Genomic DNA, 17286 nt, shown 5'->3' on the forward strand with positions numbered 1-17286 from the left:
CGAGTCAGACTCGGGCTTGCCTCGCTAGATCCACAGGCATGGTTTACTTACCTTGTCCCTGGATCCAGCGATGCCACCGCGCTGTGTGAGCGAGCGGGACCTCGCTCGATTCACACAGTGCCTCCGTGTGACGCCGATCTCCGTTCCCTGCGACGTTACGACGCACGGGGACGGAGAACGGCGCCAAATTCAAAAAAGTAAACAAACACTTTACATACAGTATACTGTAATCTTATAGATTACAGTACTGTATGTAAAAAAAACACACCCCCCTTGTCCCTAGTGGTCTGTCCTGTGTCATGCATGTCATTTTATATAATAAAAACGTTTCTTTCTCCCTGCAAACTGTAGATTGTCCATAGCAACCAAAAGTGTCCCTTTATGTCAAAAATAGTTTTAGATCAGCTAAAAAACAGCGATAATAAATTATAATCACTTGCAGAATTGTGCGATAGTGATGTGTGGGGAAATTCGTCATAAAAAAAAAAAATAATGACAGCGACAATTCTGCAACTGAAAAAATTTCAGTGATTTTGATTTGATTACATTATTGAATAATTTTTATTATAATTATATTATTATTTGTTATAATTAGTTATAATTATTTATTATATTATAATTTATAATTTTGTTTTTAAAAAAATCTCATACCCGGGATGCCTATTAGAATCTTGTTTGGTCAGATTTAAGTGAGTTATTTCTAAAAATTACAGACCTACAATATAAAACGCCAAATTTCCTTGCAAATAATGGTACCGCTTTCAGCATGTTTTTTCTGAAAGAATCATACCGCCAGGGAGGTTAAAATAATTGTATTTTTCCCAATTTACTTATTTTTTTATTTATTTTTTATTTACGTCAATTCTTCTTTTTAGATTCAGCTGTCCGCAGGGAATCCCGCTGACGGCTGATGACTGTCTAATGTCTTTTGTTGCACTACACATTTTTTGGGGGGTGAATGAGTAGGAGTACTATGTACCCCTACTCATTCACATAGGAGGTGGGATCTGAAGACCCCTTCCAGATTCTGATAAGCCCCCCGCCCGCTGACCCCCACAACCACCAACTAGGGTTGTGGGGAAATGGCCCTTGTCCACATCAACATGGGGACAAGGTGCCTTGCAGGAGGACATAAGGCCTGGTATGGTTCAGGAGGACAGGGGGTGATCGCTCGCTCATTCCCTCCCTTTCTTGACCTGACGAGCTGCATGTTCGTATAAGGTTCTGGTGTGGGTTTTGGCGTGGAGTTCCCCTCAAAATCCATACAAGACCCAAAGGGCCTGGTATGCATTGGGGGGGGCCCATGGCGTTTTTTTCCCCCAATTTATATATATTTTTTTATTTATGCCAATAATGTTTTTTAGATTCAGCTGTCCGCAGGGAATCCCGCGGACGGCTGATGACTGTCTAATGTACCCCTTCTCATTCACATGGAAGGTGGGATCTGAGGACCCCTTCCAGATTCTGATAAGCCCCCTGTGCGCAGACCCCCCCACAACCACCAACTAGGGTTGTGGGGAAGTAGCCCTTGTCCACATCAACATGGGGACAAGGTGCTTTGGAGGAGGACATAAGGCCTGGTATGGTTCAAAAGGACAGGGGGTGATCGCTCACTCATCCCCTCCCTTTCTTGACCTGATGAGCTGCATGCTCGGATAAGGATCTTGTGTGGGTTTTGGCGTGGAGTTCACCTCAAAATTTATACCAGACCTGAAGGGCTTGGTATGCATTGGGGGGGAACCCATGGTGTTTTTTCCCCCCATTTTTATTTACGCCAATACTTTTTTTTTAGATTCAGCTGTCCGCAGGGAATCCCGCTGATGGCTGATGACTCATCAGTTGTTAAGGTCATGGCAGCCACCCTCTCCTTAAAAACCATGTTGTTTAGTAGTTGTTAAGGATGTGGGCGGCGGTTAATATAAATGCGTCTGCTAGTGCCAGGCGTAAAATTACTGCTTGTTTTCTTTATTAAAATACTGCAAGACTTCAAAAAATAATGCAGTATTTTAGTAGTGTTTTTTTGTGAATGCCAAAACATTTTTTGAAAAACGCTGAGGTGTATTTTACTGCCCTTTTAAGTACATACCACTTTGTGAATGGCGTCCTATATCTTTAATGCTCCATCAGCGAGATCTCCCTGCCATGCAGTGGCGGCTGGTGCTCAATTTTTTTGGGGGGGGGCGCAAACAAACTGAAAAAAAAAAACCCATCAAACGCAGCCACTGTGCCCATCAAACGCAGCCACTGTGCCCATCAAACGCAGCCACTGTGCCCATCAAACGCAGCCACTGTGCCCATCAAACGCAGCCACTGCGCCCATCAAACATAGCTACTTTACCCATCAATTGCTGCCAGTGTGCTTATCAATTGCTGCCAGTGTGCTTATCAATTGCTGACACTGTGCCCATCAATTGCTGCCAGTGTGCCCATCAACTGCTGCTACTGTGCCCATTAACTGCTGCCAGTGTGCCCATCATTTGCCGCTACTGTGCCCACCAATTGCTGCCAGCGTGCCCATCAGTTGCCGCTACTGTGCCCACCAAATGCTGCCAGTGTGCATCCCCCGCCCGCCCGGCACTTACATTGTCTTGGTGGGGCAGCGGGTCACGACGATGTCCTCCACGCTCCTCAATGTCTTCTCCTATCCTCTCTTCCCGTCCTCTGCTATGATTGGACACCTGATAGGTGGCATCCAATCACAGTGCCTGTCGTTTCAGCCAATCAGGTGACAGGTAACAGACCTGAGCCCCTGATTGGCTGAGAGGCGGTTGAGTGTTACGAAATGCGAATATTCATTTGCTTTCCTAACACAAGGACGAGTGAACAGCGAGCACCTAGCATGGCGCCTGCTGTTCACCTTTTTGGATGCCTATCAGGTGCTTCCAAAAAATACCCCACCGCTGTAAAAGGGGTCGGGCACCTGAATATGGGCCGACAGCGGCGACCTTAGATAGATTCCTGCAATGTATGAATATATCTATGGTGATAGAGGGGAGGCAGGAGAGAGGGGCCCTTTTTTGACGCACCGCCACTGTTTCCATGACCATGATCTCTGGCTCTGTCGCTCTCCACCTGGGAGTATGGGCTGTTCCCACCCAAATGAGATGTTCTCACCCACCTTTATGTGTTCCAGCTCCTCCTGTTACATTCTTCACAATATAAAATAAATAAAAATTCAGCAGGGGTGATGGGGACCCCTCATAATGGGCATAACAGCTGTGCAGACCTGAGAACTTAGCACAGGGATCCCCCCAAAAGGGTCCTGAGAGATCGGGAGATTGTCAGGTGGTTTCCACTGAACACCACCACCAACCCACCTCTACACAGTACAGTTTTTACTTTGCCCACCATAATGTTTTACCTTTAGAGAATGATGTTTATTATTAAAGCACATGTTCTCTTTTTCTTTATATATTATCTCCTATGTGTAGGAATTTCCTCTGAACCCCAAGGCCGTGTCTCTGGGGGAGTTGTATGGTGAATATGATCTGACAACCAGCGAGTGGACAGATGGAATCCTCTCCAGCCTTATGCGTACAGCCTGTGCAGGTACATCAACTGTTGCTGAATGCAGAGAACTTTATAGAATGAAAAGTTGGGGCAGGCTGTTCCATAAAGGAATCTGTACTTTGGACATTCAGGACTATTAGCGCATACTGTGAAGGACTTTTTACCTATATGCTTCAGTGTAATCCTCCCTGCTTGTTTAAGGCTGTTAATGGTATTTACCCTTCTGCAGCCAGTCCTGTTTCAAATGTTAATTGCTCTAGTGCATGGGTGCTCAACCTGTGGCTCTCCAGCTGTTTCAGAACTACAATTCCCATGAGGCATTGCAAGCTACTGACTGTTACAAGCATGACTCCCAAAGGCAGAGGCATGATGGGACTTGAAGTTCTGCAACAGCTGGAGAGCCACAGGTTGAGCACCCATGCGTCTAGTGTGTTGTGTGCAAAAGCCCTGTGTTTACTGGTTACTGTGATTAGATAAGTGGCTCATGTTAATTATTCTGATTGCTTCATTGTGGTAATTATCTCTCTATATGCGTGGTCGAGCTGTCTAGTTAATGTATTCAGTACAACTAGTAATTAGCGTCACTGATCTCATTGTCTAAAGGAATGTGTCTGATCAGGTTAAACATAGCGGAGCCGAACCGGCTAGATACTGATTAGTTCAAAGAAATATCCTTATTTCAAAGGATCTGTATTGAAGACCCCCCACTGTGTGAGATTGTCATTGTAACAGTTGTAACCACATATAAGCTCTGTGTTATACCATTAAAAGGCTGTGTTGTTCCAGCAGTGAGCTTGTCTCATGTGTGGCTATTTGGGGCGATTCCATGGACTCCTACTTGTGGAGTATTGGGTGATTTTCGTTATGGGAAGAAGGGACTGTTTGACGGGGATATCGTACCAATACCGTCACACATACCTCTCTTGCTTTACTCCTAACACCATTCTGTTCACCACTGCAAGCAAGGAACTAAAGACCAATGTAGTCTGCAAGCCATAATATGTCATCATGTGCTGGTGCCTGAACATGATGTCATCATGTGCTGGTGCCTGAGCAGCCAGTTGTGAAGAACTAGTGCTGTTACATGGGGGAAAGTCAAAGCATGCCACATATCCAGAAGTACTGGTTATTTTTCGTAACGCCTTACAGTGAATAGAGCAACGAGAGGCAAGGAATAGTTCATATAACTAAGGTAGAGGGGTAAACCTTAACAAGATCCTATTGAGGCCCGGATTCACGTAGAAGAGCGCATCTTTGTGCGGGCGTAACGTATCCTATTTACGTTCCGCCTCCGCAACTTTAACAGGCAAGTGCAGTATTCACAAACCAAAGTTGCGGCGGCGTAGCGTAAATAGGCCGGCGTAAGCCCGCCTAATTCAAATGTGAAAGATGTGGGCGTGTGTTATGTAAATTTATTGTGACCCCACGTAAATGACGCTTTTTACGAACGGCGCATGCGCCGTCCGTGAAAGTATCCCAATGTGCATGCTCCAAATTAACCCGCAAGAAGCCAATGCTTTCGACGTGAACGTAAATGACACTCAGCCCTATTCGCGAACGACTTACGCAAACAACGTAATAGACGGAAAATTCGATGCTGGCCCGACGTCCATACTTAACATTTCTACGCCTCATCTACGCCTCATATAGCAGGGTTAACTTTACGCCGGAAAAAGCCTAGCGTAAACGGCGTATCTGTAATGCGATGGCCGGGCGTACGTTCGAGAATTTGCGTATCTAGCTGATTTACATATTTCTATGCGTAAATCAGCGTACACGCCCCTAGCGGCCAGCGTAAATATTCAGTTAAGATACGACAGCGTAGGAGACTTACGCTGGTCGTTGCTTATACAAATTCTGGCGTATCTGATTCTTTGAATCAGGCGCCAAGATACGACGCCTCAGACTCAGAGATACGACAACGTATCTGGAGATACGCCGGCGTATCTCCTACGTGAAACTGGGCCTAAGTTTCTAAAGAAATGAGCAGCTCATGGCTTGTGATTCCCACCTCCCCTACATTCCAGCACTGCAGTCTTTGTCAGACTCTTCAGGGATGTATGTCTTCCTCTACATGTACTGTGGTTTCTTCCTTTAACTCATCCCATGACCACAGGACTCAGCAGTGATGATGGTGTAGGTGGAAGGAACCATGACGCACGGTGGGGGGACACACGTCTGACACTCCCGAAAGTGTCGAATGATGAAGAGGAGGGGAGGTGGAAGTCATGGGCAACCAGTGAGGTGAGCAGAGGCGTAACTAAAACCTTCAGGCCCCCGGGGCAAAAAAAACTCGAAGGCCCCACCGGCCCACGACTATGGCCGTTTCAACTGATCCCGGGGGCCCTTTACTCCTATCGTGAGACCCTTTATCACGGTCCCGCAGCGGGCCACCTTCTTGCCATCTTGGACCCCCCCACGGTGATGGAACGCCAGAGCCCAGTTGCAAGTGCGACCTTTGCGACCCTGGTACTTCTGCCACTCGTGTAAGTAGTTTTTTATTTTTTGTTGTTTTCATTTTCAATAATTTTTTACTATTTTATTTTTATTACAAATACATTTTTTATTCTTTCTTACATATTTTTTAGGACCCCGATGGGGGGGCTTTGGTGAAATATCAGGGGTCTAAACAGAACCCTGATGTCTCAGAGACAGAGAAAGAGACTAAGGAAAGATTCATCAGCCTCAGCTGCACAAAATAAATGGACAGGAATAGCTCTGTACAGAGCTTCCCGTTCACTCATAAACTGAAGCATGACTCTATTAAGACAAGGAAGGGGCCGGTAAATGACACATTTACTGGCCCCTTCCCTTCCCCACTTTCCATCCTCATAGATCCTCCGCAGCAGCCGGCGGGAGGTGGGAGGGAGAAGCCCACCAGCATTGCGGGGGGGTCATGGAAGCACACAGAGGCTTGGGGCTGCATGATTGTAGTAGGGATTGGTTCTTTGACATGCTGCCGTGCCCTCCGACTTCCTATCCAGGCGTACAGGGGGTCCGCATGTGTCCCCTGAAGCATGTGGCCAGGTCGCAATGGTGACCCCTGCGACCCCTGTATGTAACCCCTTCAGGTGAGTATACTAGCTCTTCTCTTACATAAATCTGCTATCTTTATCTCTTTAAAAATCTAACAGGGTCTCTTAAAAGTGTACTTACAAGTTCCTCAAGAGCCTTGGTACATGGAGCACTGTGCTACACAAATAGCGGCTTTTTCCAGGATATTAGCATTTGGCTATGCTCATTTCCACCATCACATACATCCCTACTGGTTCAGCAATACGATGGGCTGGTGGAGCCAAGTGCCCACTTCTTAGATGAAGTCAATATGAACTGATTTGTTGCTTCTGGGATTCTCTAGAAAGAAGGAGACATGGCTCCTTGACTTTAAATCTTTCAACACTGATAGGACAAAATGGTGAGCAGCCTAATGAACTAGTGTAAGAACAATAAGTCCTGGTCTGCTGCTGTATAGTACCGGTACAGCGAATATATTGGGCTAGATTCAGGTAGGGGCGCGCATTGTTACGGCGGCGCAGCGTATCGTATTTACGATACGCCGCCGTAAGTTAGAGAGGCAAGTGCTGTATTCACAAAGCACTTGCCTTCTAAGTTACGGCGGCGTAGCGTAAATGGGGCCGTCGTAAGCGCGCGTAATTCAAATGAGGATGAGGGGGCGTGTTTTATGTTAATTCTTGGTGACCCGACGTGATTGACGTTTTTCCCGAACGGCGCATGCGTCGTCCGTGGAATTTCCCAGTGTGCATTGCACCAGAGTACGCCGCAAGGACGTCATTGGTTTCGACGTGAACGTAAATTAAGTCCAGCCCTATTAGCGAACGACTTGCGCAAACGACGTAAAAAATTCAAAATTTGACGCGGCAACGACATCCATACTTAACATTGCGCACGCCTCCTAATAGCAGGAGCAACCTTACGCCAAAAAAGCCTAACGTAAACGACGTAAAAAAATAGCGCCGGGCGTACGTAAATTTGTGAATCGGCGTATCTAGGTCATTTGCATATTCTACGCCGAAAACGACGGAAGCGACACCTAGCGGCCAGTGTAAATATGCACCCTAAGATACGACGGTGTAAGAGACTTACGCAAGTTGGATCTTAGGCTAATGTCGGCGTATCTTGTTTTCTGAATACAGAAAAAAGGTACGCCGGCGCAGCTTTGAATTTACGCGGCGTATCTATAGATACACCGGCGTAAATCATTGCTGAATCTTGCCCATTATTTTAACTTCTATGCATCTTGTTACTATTTAATCAGTGCAAGACATGGAAGACGTGGTTTAGAGGACAGTTAGGAAATCAATAAAGACGTGAATTCTGTGTTACGCAGAGGAAAGACAATGCAATCTGATACACTTTAATTTGCAGATGAGCGCCCAGACGAGAAGTGGATTGTGTTTGATGGGCCAGTTGACACTCTGTGGATAGAAAGTATGAATTCCGTCATGGATGATAACAAAGTCCTGACCCTCATTAACGGAGAGAGAATAGCCATGCCGGAGCAGGTGAGCTAATACCTTGTTATCAAATTTATTTGAGCGTGTCTAGTCACCTCTCTATACATATTACTTAATGTCATGTGATCCCATCAGATTACACCTGGATCTTTCAACCAGGGTTTCATGGGGTAAGGGGGTAATTCTTTCCAGTGGCCTTAAAGAGGAAGTAAACCCTGATGGGTTTTACTTCCTCTTTGTTTCCCTGCAAAGGTAAAGCATAATGAGCTACTATGCATCGCATAGTAGCCCATTATGTGTCACTTACCTGAAACCGAAGCCTGCGATGTCCCCGATTTCCTTGCCTCCATGAAGCGTCCATCTTCCACCCTCTTCCTTCTGGGTATCGCGGCTCCGGCGCTGTGATTGGCTTTACAACCAGTTTAAGTAGTTTTTCCCACTGACCATCACAGTAATGTATCATGAGTTTTTAGATATAGCAATTGTTAGCAGGGGTTCACTGATGCCGCGTACACACGATAATTTTTCGGAATGTAAAAAAACGACGTTTTTCAGGCTCTAGAAAAAGCGTTTTTTTCAACTTCATCATTTCACACGATCGTGAAAAAAAAATGCTCTAGCAAAGCGTGGTGACGTACAACACGGCACTACAAAGGGGAAGTTCCATTCGGATGACGTCACCCTTTAGCTGATTTCGTGTTAGTAAAAGACGATTCACGCTTTTCTGTCTGTTACAGCGTGATGAATGTGCTATGTCCATTACGAACGGTAGTTTTACCAGAACGAGCGCTCCCGTCTCATAACTTGCTTCTGATTTTTCACGTTGTTAAAGCCCACACACCACCATTTTTTACAACCCGAAAAAACGTAGAGAAAAAATAGAGCATGTTCGAAAAAAAATTTGCCCATTTTTTAGAACCTGAAAAATGCTCTGAAGCCCACACACGATCGTTTTTAATGACGTTAAAAAAAAGGTAATTTTTTAAAACCCGAAAAACGGTCATGTGTACGCAGCATGAGACTGTAAAGATATTTTAAGGCTTCCTCTTTGTTGAAAACGTTAAAAAAGGCTGGCTTATATGACGTGACTCGGGGCTACAAAGACTTCATTACACATCCATGTCAGACACCTATCAGGGGAAGCCTGTTGGCTTGGATTTCTTTTTTAGCCAGTAGACTGTTCTCCCTTGGCAAAAGGATTGGCAGCAGTGTCTGATGTACGTAAAGATATATTGTTTGGCAGTTGAATCGCTTAGAAATGTCCTACTGCCATTTTTAATCTGTGGCCTAATGTAGACAGTGACATGGACATTCACTGTGTTGTTCATTTAAGCACAAGAGACTCCATTTTGTCCACGCTGTTGAAATGTGTTCTGTAACCTTCACCTAACACACAGACACATCTTCTGCTAGAAGTTCTCTCTCCCCCCTCCTCACTCAAGGTTTTACTATTGCAATTGTTCTATTCGCTAGCTTTTAATAATAAATTCCTATTTGTTCGTTTTTAATAACATATTTCTATTTGTTAGTTTTTAATAACATCTCACCCTACCCCTTTCTTATCTATGTATAAAATAACATGTAATAATAAATTTTGGTACTGAACTGACATTTTACACACAGTGATTGCGTCCTGTGTATCTGTTCCTGCAGCTGCAGTATTAACTTCTGTTTTTAGAGTCCCAATCAGATGCATCTATATTGTTGTAATATTGTTTCTTTCAATAAAAACTATTGAAATATAGAGTCCCAATCAGAAATAATTCCATAACAGTTTTTGGCGAGCCAGCCAGGAGTTTGGCAGAGTCCCAATCAGAAATAATTCCATAACAACAGGTACTTACACTCTACATTTTCTAGTGTCAGGCCTGTCTTTATAGTCTGATGCCTCGTACACACGTACGGGATTTCCAGCAGGAAAAGTTCCTGTCGGAAATCCCGAGGAGAAAGCCGAGAACCTACTCGGTTCAATCTTTCCCCTTCACACGGCCGGTTTTCCCGACAGGAAAACTGCGATGGAGCTTTGGCCAGGAATCCTGGCTATGTGTATGCTCTATTGCAGTTTTTCCCATAGGAAAACTGCCAAAAAACGCTGGGCAAAAGTCCTCCGGTTTTCACGACGGGAAAAAAGAGAACTGGTTCTCTTTTTTTGTCCAACGTTTTTTTGGCAGTTTCCCCATCAGAAAAACTGCGTGGGAGCATACACACGGCCGGGATTCCGAGCCAAAAGCTCTCCTCACAGTTTTCCCGTCGGAAAAACTGATCGTGTGTACGAGGCTATACTGAACTTTGAATAGTAGCCAGTCTGTCTTCTAGACAGGTACTCACACTGAGGCCTCGTACACACGACAAAAACCAGCAAGAAACTTGCTGGGAGATATTTTTCTGCCTAGGAAACCGGTCGTGTGTACATTTTCGTTGAGGAAACTGTCGAGAAACTCGACGAGCCAAAAAGAGAGCATGTTCTCTATTTCCTTGACGGGAATGGAGAAAATTGGCTTGTCGAGTTTCTCGACAGCCTAACAAGGAACTCAATGAGGAAAACGATGTGTTTCGCCCGTCGAGTTCCTTGGTCGTGTGTACGAGGCTTCAGTGTTTACTAAGGTCTGGCTCAACCTTTCTGAACCTTTTTCACTTGGAAGAACCCTTGAAAGAATTTTCAGATCTTTGGGAACCCCTCCCAATAATTACTATATCCACAGCACCCATTACATTAGCGTGGTGGTCAGGGGGAAGTATGCCCCTTACTGTATGTTGGTGGTCATTGGGAGAATACCCTCCTTACAATAAACTAAAAAGATTGTTGTTAATGGTAACTTACCTGAGAGGAAGAAATTGCTTCTCAAGGAACCTCTAGCAGCCTCTGGAGAAACCCTAGGGGTCCATGGAACCTTGGTTGAAAAGGGCTGGTCTGGCTTGTTTCATAGACAGGTACTCAAAATGAACTTTCGTAACTCAAAAAAACTCTGAGCATTGGAATTATGTCATTGGGCAAGAGATCAGAGGATATTTTTTATTGAAAGTACCATCGTGTTTTGGAGGTCTTGGGTTTCCCCCTTAGGGAAGGATTGTCTGTGAAATGGAAACGGCAATCTGATGCCAGTCTTTGCCATCATCTGCACATAATTTTTTCAGGGCACTTTTATCTGAGCCACTGCAGTTTTTGATTTCTGTGAAGCTTTGAGCCTTGAAGAAGGGGTTGTTCTTTCTAAGACCTCCAAAATGAGTTAGAAGTTTCAATGAACAATACTGTACCTTCTGATATTTCACTTGCCCACCATCTTATAGTTTTTTGCTTCAAGTTTTTTAAATGTGATGTCCACATTTAAGGCTCCCAAGCGTATTATGGGCGCCTATGGTTTTTTGAGAGCAGCTTTACTCTCCACTTTTGGAGTGTTATCACACATAAGCTAGATTTACCCTAATGCCACGTACACACGGTCGGAATTTCCAACAACAAATCTTTGATGTGAGCTTGTTGTTGGAAATTCCGACCGTGTGTAGGCTCCATCGGACATTTGCTGTGGGAATTTCCAACAACAAAAATTGTGTACCTCCTAAACAAGAGACCCAGAATTGAGGAACCACATATATAAAGTCTAAAGAGCACATGTAGTTCTAAGATTCCAATGAATTTAAAAATAGAAAGGTAACATACAACATGTATAGATGTTTGGGGGCTTAAGGATCTTCCTTCACTAGATGGCTGATGCGTGAAAAGCAATTCTGCCATCCCTAAGTCCTTTTCAATAGATTTCACACATAAGCCCTGAAGAAGGCGGTGATCCTTAATCCCCCCTAAATGCATTGGATGTTTTATATTTCCTTGTTATTAACCATTACCAATATTAAAATACTTTGTACACTTATACCTTCATGTGGCGCTCCCTTTTGTACACGGGGCTTGTTTTGGGCTGCACTATAACTAGTGTTAGGTGTTGGGCCTGTTTTTTAAGCCTCGTACACACGATCGGACTTCCATCTGACTTTTCCGTGGATTTTTGTTCGAAGGGCATTGTCCGTGAACTTGGTATGCATACACACAGCAAAACATTTTCAGCCAACAAACACGAACATAGTGATGTACTAGACGTACTACGTAGATTTTCAGCTCTAGTGCCACCCTTTGGGCAACTTCTGCTGATGTTGTCCGATGGTTAGCATTGGTTCGAAACATGCGTGTTTGTACGTTGGATTTTTAGTCCGCCAGATTTGTGTGCACACGATCGGATGATCCGACGTAACATATTTGTTGTTGGAGAATTTGAGAGCATGCACAGCCAACATTTGTTGTCGGAAATTGCGACAACAATTGTTCGATGTTCGATGAAGCATACAGACGGTCGGATTGTCCGACAAAACACATCCGTCGGACAATTGTTGTCGGAATATCCGATCGTGTGTACGGGCCTTTAACATATGTCAGCCTTCTACAAAAGTTTATTTGTAGATTGGTTGGGTGCTCTGACCAAACTTTCACAAGCACCTGGTTTATCACAATGTTCACCCTTCAGATTGAACTTTTACACTTGTAAGGCTTATGCCATAGACAGGCTTGTTGCTTAGACTGGTACTCAACTGTCATTAAAGCAGCTGCTTCATTGCTTACCTGTCTGTTTGTCTGTCCGTACACAGGTGTCTCTGCTCTTTGAGGTTGCAGATCTTGCCGTCGCTTCTCCAGCCACAGTGTCACGTTGCGGTATGGTATTCACCGACCACACCAGCCTTGGCTGGAAGCCGTATGTCCAGTCCTGGCTAGAAAAGAGGTCTAAGGTAAGATCCTAGTCGTCCTTCTTAAATTTAGTGGACTAAGTAGTAGTTGAAAAGAGAGCCTAAGAATTGGAAATTAAAAGATGCCGTACATCCAGTGTCTCCAACAATGTGGCATCCAAGGAATAGTTTTAAGATGCTAACTTGAGCCTTTTACGTTATTGCTCCAGAAAAAGATGGAGGATCTTCCACTTCTTACCCTGGGGGAAATGATAATGTGCATGTGCTGCTATTTAGTCTTCACTTTGGATTGCTGTATGCAATAGCCAGAACCTTTTTCAAAAGATGAGTTTAAAGATGTACATAGTGCCTCCTCTGTTTTTATTTTTACCTTGTGGTTGGGCTATGGAAATGCAAGAGTTTATATACTCTTAACAAGCAATAATTGAGATTTAAAGCAAGCAAGTGGAGCAATTCATCCTTGACGTTCAAAACAGAAGCAAGGAACATTTTACCGCTCCTAGATGACTTACTGCCCTATTGTGCCACTGCTGTATGAAGATGCTAGCTTGGCTCGTCGTGGTATCTAAAGAACCAACGTCTAAAGCACATGTGATATTCGAAATTCAGCAGAGAAGCTATGCGTAACCAAGCACTAGTTCAAGACACAAAGCAACCAGTCATTAAAGGGGTTGTAAACCCTCGTGTTTTTTCACCTTAATGCATCCTATGCATTAAGGTGAAAAAACACCCTTCAGTTTTCGGGCCCCCAGATCCCCCGTTTTACTTACCTGAGCCCCGAATTTCCATGGGCGCGATTCTATGTCGTTATCTCCACGTGTTCTCGGCTCTTCATTTAATAGATATATAGCAGCGCAGCCATTGGCTTCCTCTGCTGTCAATCAAATACATTGGTACGGGAGCGGGGCCGAGTCATACATTCGGCATCTATGGCCTGCAAGGTAACCCCCTCGGGAGAGAACTTTCCAGAGGGGGTTATCTAATATAGGGAAGAGCCGGGAGAGCCACCATGGAACCCCAGACGAGGATGTTGAGGGCCACTCTGTGCAAAATGAACTGCACAGTGGAGGTAAGTATGACATGTTTGTTATTTAAAAAAAAACAAAAAAACTTTAATATCACTTTAAGCGTGGTGCCTGGTAAGGGTGAAAAGTTCCTCCGATAGCGAGGAGGTCAATGTTCAGGGTCCCTCCCTAGAGGTTGGTTTCCAGTAGCAACAGGAACTGAACCTGCGTTATGGAGATCCATGGCCTGGTCACAATGTACAGGAGGCCCCGCCCACATATACAGGGAGTGCAGAATTATTCGGCAAATGAGTATTTTGACCACATCATCCTCTTTATGCATGTTGTCTTACTCCAAGCTGTATAGGCTCGAAAGCCTACTACTAATTAAGCATATTAGGTGATGTGCATCTCTGTAATGAGAAGGGGTGTGGTCTAATGACATCAACACCCTATATCAGGTGTGCATAATTATTAGGCAACTTCCTTTCCTTTGGCAAAATGGGTCAAAAGAAGGACTTGACAGGCTCAGAAAAGTCAAAAATAGTGAGATATCTTGCAGAGGGATGCAGCACTCTTAAAATTGCAAAGCTTCTGAAGCGTGATCATCGAACAATCAAGCGTTTCATTCAAAATAGTCAACAGGGTAGCAAGAAGCGTGTGGAAAAACCAAGGCACAAAATAACTGCCCATGAACTGAGAAAAGTCAAGCGTGCAGCTGCCAAGATGCCACTTGCCACCAGTTTGGCCATATTTCAGAGCTGCAACATCACTGGAGTGCCCAAAAGCACAAGGTGTGCAATACTCAGAGACATGGCCAAGGTAAGAAAGGCTGAAAGACGACCACCACTGAACAAGACACACAAGCTGAAACGTCAAGACTGGGCCAAGAAATATCTCAAGAATGATTTTTCTAAGGTTTTATGGACTGATGAAATGAGAGTGAGTCTTGATGGGCCAGATGGATGGGCCCGTGGCTGGATTGGTAAAGGGCAGAGAGCTCCAGTCCGACTCAGACGCCAGCAAGGTGGAGGTGGAGTACTGGTTTGGGCTGGTATCATCAAAGATGAGCTTGTGGGGCGTTTTCGGGTTGAGGATGGAGTCAAGCCCAACTCCCAGTCCTACTGCCAGTTTCTGGAAGACACCTTCTTCAAGCAGTGGTACAGGAAGAAGTCTGCATCCTTCAAGAAAAACATGATTTTCATGCAGGACAATGCTCCATCACACGCGTCCAAGTACTCCACAGCGTGGCTGGCAAGAAAGGGTATAAAAGAAGAAAAACTAATGACATGGCCTCCTTGTTCACCTGATCTGAACCCCATTGAGAACCTGTGGTCCATCATCAAATGTGAGATTTACAAGGAGGGAAAACAGTACACCTCTCTGAACAGTGTCTGTGAGGCTGCGGTTGCTGCTGCACGCAATGTTGATGGTGAACAGATCAAAACACTGACATAATCCATGGATGGCAGGCTTTTGAGTGTCCTTGCAAAGAAAGGTGGCTATATTGGTCACTGATTTGTTTTTGTTTTGTTTTTGAATGCCAGAAATGTATATTTGTGAATGTTCAGATGTTATATTGGTTTCACTGGTAAAAATAAATAATTGAAATGGGTATATATTTGTTTTTTGTTAAGTTGCCTAATAATTATGCACAGTAATAGTCACCTGCACACACAGATATCCCCCTAAAATAGCTAAAACTAAAAACAAACTAAAAACTACTTCCAAAAATATTCAGCTTTGATATTAATTAGTTTTTTGGGTTCATTGAGAACATGGTTGTTGTTCAATAATTAAATTAATCCTCAAAAATACAACTTGCCTAATAATTCTGCACTCCCTGTAGTTGTCTTCTGTGTTAAACAGAAGTGCTGTGTTAATGCCCACTCCACTACGCCAACTCACCTTACCCTCATCAGACTTAACGTGCAGCTTGAAAACCGGGAGCTCATTTATATGAGACATAATTGTGAAAGAAAGGGGGGCAGAGAAACTTAGTCCCAAAATGGTGCCAGGTTCTCTTTTTACACCTACAGTCTGTAGCTAGAGTGGTTTCGTTTTCGATGAACTGGTGTTGGGTTAATTAAGACCGTCTATTGTGTAGGTGGAAGCGGAGAGCCTCCAGCGTATGTTTGACAAATACGTGGGGAAGATACTGGAATACAAACACCAAAACTGTAAGGACCTTGTACCGCAAGAGGAGACCAGCGGGGTCATCTCCCTCTGCAAGCTGTACGAGTCACTGGCCACACCAGAGAATGGGGTGAGTCCTCTGTAACAGGTGAAGGGAAAATGTAAAAATTTGGGGTCAGTTTTATTTTGAGTGAATTTTGTATCTTCTTTTTTTCTGTATGCATTTTTATTTTACTATATTCTTTGCTACGTATGGGCAAACTTCTTGGTGTGTCTTCGGTATGATATCCTCTTTAAACAAAACAGGATGAAGGGATAAGCCTACCTCATTTACACCTTTATTACAAAGCTTCACTATTAACTAGACTACTAGATGGGATCTTTAATTTGCCACACAAGCAATGGTTCTGAATTGAATTACTAATATCGCCCATCTCTTCTACCTCCCTGCTGCGGATTCTGCCCTCTATGCAACCCCCTTCCTTCCTTTTCTTTACCACCTCTTCAGAACGTGTGGGATTTGTTCATTAGGATGCTGAAAATCTCATCTCCCATAGTCCCTGTAACAGAAGGGCCTGTGGAACCCAGAATCTCTTGGAAAGTATGAGATACCCTTGCTTCAGCTCCCCATGCACCCCATGCACCTGTCCATTAGGGGCATAGGGTGACTGAGAAATATAGCTTGGACTACTTAAAATGGGACAGTCATCTTTATCCACAATATCTCCCAGGATATATGTATAAGACTATTATGGATTTGTTGGATTCTGAACTCAACAGGTTAATTGAAAGAAGTTGATGTGTTTAACTCTAGCCATCTGTCTACCTGTTATGATGCAAATGAGTCCAGGCTAACTTCTAAGGATCTTTTTATTGTGGTTTGTACTAATTGACCTTGTATTGTATGAAGGAGTCCTGTGATAATGCGTATTGTAGTTTAGAAGACAGCCAGGCTGCTTAAAGGGATTAGTTAATTAGCTCATGTTAATTAGGTCTGATCACAGGTGTATTTTCAGAGTAATATGAGGAGAATATGGATGCTCCTCCTCTTTTGACTGTGTATAAAACTTGCAGTCTTTTCAATAAAGTTTGTGATTCCTGCTTGAACCTTATACAAAGCCTTGTCTCGTATTGGGGCGAGAATTACTCGTATATGTCTCATTAGGCTGGTTGGAGTGTCTGGTAGCTGCCTTGTGTTCGGGAATATCCTAAACGACATTAACCCCTTTCATACTTGGGATGTTGTTACAGTCCCAATGACCCAGTATTAGGCAATCCGGAGTTCCCGCTAGATCTGTTTTTTTCTAGGCTGTTATTATGGCCTGTGACTAACATCTCTCCAATACACACAACATTGGCTTGCATCTCTTAAAGAATCATTAGAGTAACTTGGACCCCAGGGTAAAGGTTGGCCTATTTTTTCAACTTAA

General features: G+C 44.0%; 1 protein-coding gene across 1 annotated transcript in view; it reads left to right on the forward strand.

Annotated features, from left to right (window-relative positions):
* Positions 1–17286, forward strand: part of DNAH2 (dynein axonemal heavy chain 2) — a 402999-nt gene that overhangs the window by 236985 nt on the left and 148728 nt on the right. The window contains exons 42-45 of the mRNA XM_040346833.1: positions 3432–3549; positions 7897–8033; positions 12621–12758; positions 15828–15986. Of these exons, the coding sequence (XP_040202767.1) occupies positions 3432–3549; positions 7897–8033; positions 12621–12758; positions 15828–15986 (552 nt within the window). The remainder of the gene's footprint in view (positions 1–3431; positions 3550–7896; positions 8034–12620; positions 12759–15827; positions 15987–17286) is intronic.

The sequence above is a fragment of the Rana temporaria genome, chromosome 3 (assembly GCF_905171775.1).
Source record: "Rana temporaria chromosome 3, aRanTem1.1, whole genome shotgun sequence".
Taxonomy (NCBI): Eukaryota; Metazoa; Chordata; class Amphibia; order Anura; family Ranidae; genus Rana; species Rana temporaria.